General features: G+C 47.2%; 1 protein-coding gene across 2 annotated transcripts; it reads left to right on the top strand.

Annotated features, from left to right (window-relative positions):
• Positions 1–2370: 2370 nt before the first annotated feature.
• LOC149868553 (uncharacterized) lies at positions 2371–7477 on the top strand. Of its 2 annotated transcripts, XR_016441006.1 has the most exons (3): positions 2371–2742; positions 2964–3068; positions 6479–7470. XR_016441006.1 is itself a non-coding variant. In XM_090037241.1 (2 exons), the coding sequence occupies exon 1, from the start codon at positions 3594–3596 to the stop codon at positions 4596–4598; it is 1005 nt and encodes a 334-aa protein (XP_089893367.1). In that variant the 5' UTR covers positions 3075–3593; the 3' UTR covers positions 4599–4667; positions 6479–7477. The 2 variants fall into 2 exon arrangements, 1 of the variants encoding a protein (XP_089893367.1); XM_090037241.1 differs by lacking the exons at positions 2371–2742; positions 2964–3068 and adding an exon at positions 3075–4667 and having other exon boundaries at positions 6479–7477.
• The last annotated feature ends 2208 nt before the right edge of the window (positions 7478–9685 follow it).

The following is a 9685-nucleotide window of genomic DNA, read 5'->3' as shown; positions in this document are numbered from 1 at the left end:
CTTTCTTTTTAGCCTCAAGAGGTCTGCTAGATCCCTGGAGAGCCAGGGGAGCTGCTGTGCCTTCTTGCTTCCTTTCCTCTGAGATGGAATAGAATTAGCTTGTGCATGGAGGATCGCTCCCTTGAGGAGCAACCACTCTTCCTGAACTTCCCTCTCCCTGGGGGTTGTGGTCCCTTAGGGCCTCACTGACAAGCCTCCTGAACTTGTCAAAGTCGGCTTTCCTGAAGTCAAGGACTTCCCTGTTGCTGACTGACTTGCCAGCTTTACAGCGGATGGTGAAGGTGATCAGCTCATGGTCACTGTCACCCAACTTCCCATCAATCACTAGGTCACTGATTAGGTCATCCCCAGTAGCCAATACCAGGTCAAGCAGCGCTTTACCTCTCGTTGGCCCATAGACTTCTTGAGTCAGGTAGAGGTCATCCACTCATGAGAAGAAGCTTTGCGACCGCTCGGATGTTGCTGAGTGATTCTCCTACGAGATGTCTGGGTAATTGAAGTCACCCATGACAACCATAGTCCCGGAGCATGTGGCCTCAGCCAGTTCCCGTGCAAATTCCTTGTCAAGCTCTTGACTTGGGTGGGAGGTCTGTATTAGACTCCCACCATTGTGTCCCCTGTGCTGTGTTCCCCATGGATTTTAACCCAGAGGGTCTCCAGTTTTCCACCCTGGTCACCAACATCAGCTTGCAGGGACATGTAGCTTTCCTGAACATATAAAGCTACACCCCCGTCACTTTTATCTACAAGATTCCTCCTGTACAGGGTATAGCCATCTATACCCAAGGTCCAGTTATGGGTGGAGTCCCACCAGGTCTCCGTTATCCCTATGACATCATAATTATTTGCATTGAGCAGGAGGATGAGCTCCTCCTGCTTATTCCCCAAGCTCCTGACATTTGTGTACAGGCAGGCAAGTCTTCCTTTGGGGGCTCTTGCCTTGCCCACAGATTGTACCAGGGCTGGGGCAGGGGTCGGATCCCTTAAGTGTCTTGGCCTGCTGGCTTTGCAAGGGTTGCTCAGTGGGCCAGCAGTGGTGGTAGTCCCCCTGTCCCCCAATGGGCTTAATTTAAAGCCCAGTGGAGCAGGTCAGCCAGTCTGGCTGAGAAGAGCCTCCTCCCCAGGGGAGAGAGGTGGAAGCTATCTCTTCCCAGCACCTCACTGCCTCTCTCACCAAAGAGTGGGCTGTGGTCATGGAAGCCAAAGCCTTCCCAATGACACCAGCGCCACAGTCTTTGGTTGACTACATGGACCCTCCTCTCCCTTCTCAGCCCATACCCCGAGACTGGGAGGATCGATGATAACACCACTTGTGGTGTTGCGGGCCCCTGGGAAGCAGCAGACTTCTCGGGCTAAGGGGTTGGGGCAGCAGATTTCCCCTTCATGATGGAGTATCCCACAACAAACACCTTACATTTTGTCTTGGGGAGGGTGAGAACGGTAGTTGCAATTGAGCCCGTGTTGCCTGAGGGAGCTGGCAACTCAGCAGGCTCTGCTGGAGCAGCAAGAGGTGTGTACCTGTTGCTAAGCTCCGGCAGGGCAGGGGCCTTGGTGTGGTGGGCTTTAGGGCCCTTGACCACCTTGGTCCGTGCCCCGACTGGACAGAGTGGGAGGTCCCAGAGTCCTCCTTTGTCCTAGAGGGAGACCGTGGTCTACCCTCCACCTCCTGAGGGAGAAGGGCCTGATGGACAGGAGTGACACTAACAGGGAAAAAAAACTCCTTGGAATGCATGAAAGTATGATGCTGTTTGCAAGTTTGACCACACTTTCCCTGAATGTTTTAAACTTCTCTTACTAATGGTCCCTTTGCTTCCCCTGACTCCTAAAGACATGTTAATTTGGACTATAACTTGCATAAACCTCCAGAGGATGGGGAACGAGGGGCAGGGGGCAGCAAGGGAAAAAAGAAGAGGAAACTTGAGGCTGGGGTGAGAGGAAGAGAGAGCAGCTCACACTTGGAACCTGATCAGCCCTACACAGAGGAGTGCCCAGTGCAGCTGGAGATTTCACTGACTTGTCAGCCAGGACTGTTGACTTGTTGGTGTCACTGGGCATAACCCTAGGTAACTCAGGGGGATGGAAGACCACGAGTGTCGATGAAGTCCCTCTGCTGTAGGCCCAGGCAAGCCAGGCCCCGCGCTCCTGAACCTTTGTAACCCTTTCTTTGAACTTTTGTAACCTCCTGTAATACTAGAAACAGCATGAGTAGCAAGCAAGCTGAAACTCCCTAAAACTGTTATCTGTGGAATGCAAGGGCACCGCTCAAAGAGAGAAGGGAGGAGGGAAAGGAGGGGGCAGCTAGTGGAAAACTACTGTAGAAATGACCAGGGTATAAATATACACTGTTGCAGGGCTAGGGGCGCAGGATTTGAGACCATATAGTCTCCCTGCACCTTTTACTTGAGCACAAATAAACTCTGTCTACTTCTCCCCCCAGTGTGTTTATTTGGCACGACGCACACCGGGCAACGAACCCAATTGTTGCCTCCCTCGGGCACCTTGTGCCGGAAACAGTTTTTGACACCCAACATGGGGCTCGAGGCTAACATTTCACCTTGCTCAGATCCCTCCTGGGGTTGACGACTTGAGGCAACAACTGACGCCCAGTGCACACTGGTGGTTTCATCGGGGGCCTCGGCGGAGACGTGGTTTGATCGACCCCGGAGGGCACAAAGGTGCAATGCACTCAAATAGTGGAGAAGCAATCGTGGGCGACAGTGTGGAACTGGTCCGTCAGACAAGGTAAGATAAGCTCAGCAGTCTGAGCATTGCCTGTTAAGACCTGGGGATGCCTAGTGTCTCCCTGTAGGGCCTGGGGAGGCCAGTGTCTCCCTGGAGTATGGGGCAGGGACAGAGTGTGGTTGGCAGGGCACAGTGTACACACTTAGAATGCATTCTGACTAATTGGAAACTGTTTAAGTCAGATCTAATGACTAAAAATCATCTTAAAATGTTCTGTACAGTGGAATGGCCTCAATATCAACTGGACGATCAGGAAAGGTGGCATCCAGAAGGGTCGATTAACTATAATACAATCCTCCAATTACTCCTGTTTTGTTAGTGGACGGGTAAGTGAAATGAATATTTGTATGCGCAATTGTTTATGGCTTTACGAAATAAGACAGATATTTTGCAGAAGTGTAATTTGACTCTGACAGGATCGGTAGTTGTCAGTGTTGAGTCTCAGCATTCCCCCCCAACCACTGTAATGCTAGAGTCGGTGTCCCCTTCGGCTTTAACACCTCCACCATATAAAGATCAGATGCCCCCGGTTCCAGAGATTCCTCCCTCAGTGGGATTTTATCCTTTACTTACTGAAACTGTAATAGCCCAGCCTGGGGAAGACGGGTGTGCAGCCCAGACCATGCAAGTATACACCCATGTACCTTTTAATCCGGTGGACCTGGCGGCTTTTAAGGCACAGGCTGGAGAATTTTCAACTAACCCGAATAAGTTTATCTCCGTCTTTGAGGGATGTTTAGCTAGTCACAAGCCTAATTGGGACAATTGTAATATCCTTATGCAAACCTTATTATCTCAAGTAGAGCGGAATCAAGTTATTTCCAAAGCAAGGGAGGAAGCACAGTGGAGGCATGAAAGAGATCCCGTCAATGTTCCTGGTCCGGCAGATGTGGTTCCCCTACCAGACCCTAGATGGGACCCTAACAATCCTGTGGATCATACCCATCTTACCTCTTACAAAGAACTGCTTATGCATGAACTCAGGCACTTGGCTGTCCGATAATAATTGGGCAAAGCCGTACGAAATAGTACAGGAGCCGAAGGAAAGCCCAGTTGCATTCCTACAGCGCATCCGGGATGCCATTCAGCAAAATACCAATGCAGACCCTGATAACCAGGCAACGGTGGCGATTATAAAGGGTATTTTTACCAGCCGCACAGCCCCTGATATAAAGTGGAAATTACAAAAAAAGGAAGACTTAATGCGTATTTCTGTAGCACAAATCCTGGAGACTCCAAACAGGGTGTATACCCTCAGAAAAGAAGAAGAGGAAAAGAGACAAGTTAGAATGCTAGTAGCAGCAGTACAGGCTGAAGTCAGAGAGAGAGAAGGTGGGAGAGGCAGAGGTATAAGGGGTCGTGGGCGCGGGCGCCCTGGCCCACAAGAAAGATGCCTGGGACGGAACCAGTGTGCCTTATGCCGGCAAGAGGGACACTGGAAGAATGAATGCCCAGAGAAAGGGAGAGACTGTACTCCTGTAAAGGACAGGAGTAGGGGTGTCAGGGGAAACGGACCATCCCCACCCCTGGAACCCCGAGTAAAAATGCGGGTGGGGAATTCAGAAATTGAATTTTTGGTAGACTCCGGGGCAGCACAGACTGGTGTAAATCAAACTCTTCAACTTCCCATAGCAGACTCTCTCACCGTGGTAAGTGCCACGGGAAAAAAGACTCAGTACCCAGTGTATGCTCCTGCAGAATGTGCTCTGGGAGGCCGGGCTCTTTCTCACAAATTGGTCTACCTTCCAGATTGCCCAACACCCCTGCTAGGACGAGACCTGCTTTGTCGATTAGGTGCATCACTGCATTTTATCCAGGATGAAATAACCCTCACATTGCCCCCTGAAAATGCATGAATAATGACCCTCGCAGTTGAACCCTCAGCTATGAATGCTCCCCCGGAGTGGAACCAGTGGAAAGACCAGGTATACCCTTTGGTGTGGGCAAGGGGAGTCCCCAGAAAGGCTACACATCAAACCCCCATTAATATCCAACTACTGCTGGGAAAAGGTCCGGTACAAATCAAGCAGTACCCAATGAAAAAGGAAGCCAGAGAGGGACTGCAGGAGACTATAGACCGTTTCCTAAAGTACAGCGTACTGCGAGAGTGTCAGTCAGCCTGGAACACTCCTATCTTGCCTGTACTAAAGCCTGATGGCACATATCGACTGGTGCAGGACCTAAGGGTGGTTAACGAACGGGTTAAAACTATTCATCCCCTCGTCCCAAACCCATATACCTTGCTGGCCTCCATAGGGGGGCAGTATACTCATTTCTCAGTTCTTGATTTGAAAGATGCTTTCTTTACGATTCCAGTTGACACCATCTCTCAGGAGATATTCTCTTTTGAATGGGAGGACAGAAAAAGGGCTAAGAAACAACTTTGTTGGACAGTATTAGCCCAGGGATTTAAGAACTCTCCCACCCTTTTCAGCCAGTCCTTAGCTAAAGACTTGGAGGAGTGGAATAATGAGCATGAAGTCCTTTTGTTACAATATGTGGATGATTTATTAATTGCTGCTGTAGATTTAATCTCTTGCCTTAACACCACTGCAAGCCTCCTGAACTTTATTGGACTTTGAGGATATTGGGTGGTTTGAAATAAAGCTCAAATTGCTCTCCCCGAAGTACGATACCTGGGATTTCACATAAGACAGGGGGAGCGTCAGCTTTCAAGTGAGCGAAAGGAAGCTATATGCCAGGTTCCCACCCCAAGCAACCGTAAGGGCTCAGGGCGTTTCTCGGCATGGCAGGTTTTTGCAGAATATGGATCCCTGAATTTGGACTATGGGCAAAACCACTATATGACTGTGTGAAAGGGGCAGACCATGACCCCTTTTACTGGACTTCAGAAGCCGACAAGGCATTTAAAATACTAAAAAGGAAACTAATGGAAGCCCCCGCCCTGGGTTTACAGTACTCCAGCCGTCCAGACCTCCAGGATCAGCCACTTTTGAATCCTGATTGTGAGTGGTACACTGATGGCAGTAGCATTGTTATAGAAGGGCAAAGGAGGGCAGGTTATGCTGTTGTGACCCTCTATGATGTTGTTGAAGCCAAGGGTTTGCCCGCCGGAACATCTGCTCAACTTGCTGAACTGGTGGCCCTGACCTGGGCGCTAGAACTGTCAAAAGAGAAATGGGTCAACATCTATACCGACTCTAGGTATGCTTTTGGAGTACTGCATGCCCATGCTGGCCTATGGAAACAAAAGGGACTGCTGACAGCCCAAGGCTCCCCAGTGAAGTATGGACCTCAAATTCTCCGACTCCTGGAAGCTGTTTAACTTCCCTCAGCAGTGTCAGTAATGCACTGTAAGGCGCATCAGAAAGAGGATCAAGACGTAGCCAGGGGTAATGCCTGGGCGGACAGAGAAGCTAAAAATGCTGCCACCTTGAGGACACCAAGACCTGCTGACACCCACATGCATGCCCTCATTCCATCAGTGGGGGAGCTCCCGGATCCCCAGTACTCGTACAAATCAAACCCTCAAGTGTCATCTATCAAAGATCTGCCAGGAGGCCTCTCTGCAATGGCTCGATGCTTTGCCCCTTGCTCTGCTTCGCATCTGTGACCTCTCCAAGGGAAGATTAGGGCTTAGCCCCTTTGAGACAATATTTGGAAGGGCATGGCCTATGAACGGGACGCCGGTTCTAGCAGGGAAGTGGGAAATAGGATGTAATATTTTGTCACGGTATATGTGCTCTCTGTCTGCTGTTCTTTCTTCTCTCCATAGGTACACTAAAGACTTGCAGCCTCTTCCGCTGGATGCTGCAGTCCACTTGTTACAGCCGGGGGATTCCGTGCTCATTCGTACCTGGAAGAATGAGCCCCTCCAAGAGAAGTGGAAAGGACCTCACACTGTCCTGCTAGTTTCCCACACAGCAGCAAAGGTCGACAGACACAAGAACTGGATTCATCACTCTCGTCTGAAACCCGTGCCTACTCCACCCGCGGAACAGTGTACCATCCAGCCCACCGACGACCTTGGACTAAAGTTGCTGTTTAAAAGGGGAAAAGTTTAGAATTAACAGTATGAATTCCAGTTTAAGTTTCAAAACTACTGTAACATTTTTCTTTTTTACTGTAGGCTTTCTTTTCCTATTACCTTTTACTACATTCTCCTTACATGCAGGGTGGGGCGGGGACCCAGCAGACCTTGTTACAAACACCTACGAAGCATTGAAGGTTACTTTTGCCCATGAGTTTAACCTATCTAACTGCTGGATATGTTCCCAAATCCCTTATCACACGGCAGGACTCCCATGGCAAGCCATTCCTAGTAACTGGTCAAATACACTTAATCATCTTTTATCTTCAGAACATGAGAAAACTCAGCCAAAACTTTGTTGAGTATTCTCAAAGGGGGGAGTTGTTGGTGTCACTGGGCATAACCCTAGGTAACTCAGAGGGATGGAAGACCATGAGTGTCGATGAAGCCCCTCTACTCTAGGCCCAGGTGAGCCAGGCCCCCCCACCGAACCTTTGTAACCCTTTCTTTGAACTTTTGTAACCTCCTGTAATACTGGAAAACAGCATGAGTAGCAAGCAAGCTGAAACTCCCTAAAACTGTTATCTGTGGAATGCAAGGATACCGCTCAGAGAGAGAAGGGAGGAGGGAAAGGGGGGGGGGCAGCTAGTGGAAAACTATTGTAGAAATGACCAGGGTATAAATATACATTGTTGCAGGGCTAGGGGTGCAGGATTTGAGACCATACAGTCTCCCTGCGCCTTTTACTTGAGCTCAAATAAACTTCGTCTGCTTCTCCCCCCAGTGTGTTTATTTGGCGCGACGTACACCGGGCAATGAACCCAATTGTTGCCTCCCTCAGGCACCTTGTGCCGGCAACAGACTGAAGGAGCTGGATTCAGACTTGGGGGCAGCTGCAGGCTGCTGTTTGAGTGCTCTAGCGATTAAGGGTGTGCTTGGGGACACCTTTGGATGTGTGGGTGGTAGAAATTGAGGTGCTGAATGTATATCACCACAATGTTGATGTTTCTTTACCTTTTACCTATTCCCTTCCTTGGGCCCATTGGTTTGTGACCCTAACCCCTGTGATTTACTGTATAAAAGTGGAAATTCCTCCTTGCTTCTGGTGCCAGTTTCTGGGGCTACAGGGTTGGCACAGTGGATTCTTGACTAGCAAAATCTTGACCAGAACAGCAGTAAACAGCATGGGCCTTGGCTGCTGCACAAGTGGAAAGAAAGCCAGTCAAATCCTCACATAACAAGTCATTGACTTAGTTGTCTTTTAACAAATATGGGCTTCAATTCCCTGAAGACTGTCAGTGCAGTAGTAGGATGTAGTAGCAGCAGGTAGGTAGAGGGTAGAAGATATCTATCTCAAAAGGAAAGAAGAGGTCAGCAGGCACAATAGGAAGAAACTGAAAACTACTGAATAAAATTTATAATAAAAGGCTGTCAAAGATTCCACCTCAGCTGATGATTAATATCTTTGTCTTCATTGAGAAAATACATATTAGATAGACAGATTATAATCATTTTAATGACAAAGGATTTGGCTATGAGGAAATTTCATCATGATAGAGAGAAATTGATCCTAATACTCATTTATACAAAGGCCCTTTAAAACTAAGTGTCTTGACTTCCAGTTTATGCTTCCAGAACTAGGGAAATGAGAACCAGACCTGTGATAAGTATATCTGTCTGTATAACTGTCTCTTGGTTATAACACACTTGCATGACTGCTCATATATAGGCTGCTAACAGATGTGTGAAAAGCACCACTTTACTTTCGGCTTGGTGCACTCCCATGCTGACTGCAGCACGTGCCCAGAAGAGGCATCACGCTAATTTGACCCAGCACACCCAACATCTGTATAGATCAGGCGCTTCAGTGGGACTTTTTGGTGCTTTTATCTAGTAGCTGATTGAATCAGCTTCAGATAAAAGCACTAAAAGCTTTCTGAAGCACCAGATCTATACAGAAGCTGAGGAACCAAGTCAAACTACTGTGCTTCCTTTTCCACTAAATCACAAATGTTTTCGCCACATCTGTCAGTGCCCATACTTTTTATTTAATAATGACCTCATGGGTAAACACAAGACTACCTTTGCATGGCGTGTTTTGTTTTTTTTTTAATTTTGAAGATGTTATATTCAGACCCCCAGTAGTACACTCTTAAAAAGTTAAGCAACTTACTCCATCTTAATCCACAACTGACGTTTTAAATTTAAGACTTAGTGATGCTGTTAGAGTTTTCAGGTGTGTCTCTTATTTATACATTATTTAATGTAGATTTGTAATTCTTCAGTTACCTGGTATAAATATAGTGCCACAGTTTATACTATGCTAAAATTAAGCACACTCAAATCCAACTCCAAATTGGAAAGCTCTCTGCTTTAAAAGAAACAAGAAGCCTTGTGTTTAGTTTCATTTTGTTTGGGGTTGTGGGGTTTGTTTGTTTTTTTCAGGGGGGAGGGACAGTTGCTTGTTTGCTTCTAAACTAATTTTATTAGAAGAACACTTCCCCTTTGTAAGTGAATTAGATATGGGTTTTTTTGTTGTTGAGTATCTTTTTCAGTTCTGATTATGATCATTACATAGAAGAAAGGCATTCATTTACCCCAAAGAATATACTGCAATGAGCTAATCTCACTTAGGATTTATGCATTTTAAATCAATTTTGGCAATGCTAGATTTGACTGATTTTTTTTTTTTTTTTTAATGAGGATCATACAGCAGTGTAGAATCATGATCTGCTTTCCAAGTATCAGTAAGTGGGGTATGCCAGAGGGGAATACTACTACTAAAGCAATCGAAAGCTGGTTGTCTCCTTTGGTTTAATAATGTATCCATTGCTGGTCTGTGTGTGTATGCACACTTGATGATTAGTGGACAGAAAGAATAAATGCCTCAAATTATAACCTATTATCAGTCTTAAAAATGTGCCTCTTCATCTTTGTTAAAAAACTGGTAGT

The sequence above is a fragment of the Crocodylus siamensis genome, chromosome 3, assembly GCF_052110815.1.
Source record: "Crocodylus siamensis isolate JL-2025a chromosome 3, ASM5211081v1, whole genome shotgun sequence".
In the NCBI taxonomy this organism is placed as follows: domain Eukaryota; kingdom Metazoa; phylum Chordata; order Crocodylia; family Crocodylidae; genus Crocodylus; species Crocodylus siamensis.
The sequence above is the reverse complement of the archived record's forward strand: the minus strand, read 5'-3'. Positions and strand labels throughout refer to the sequence as shown.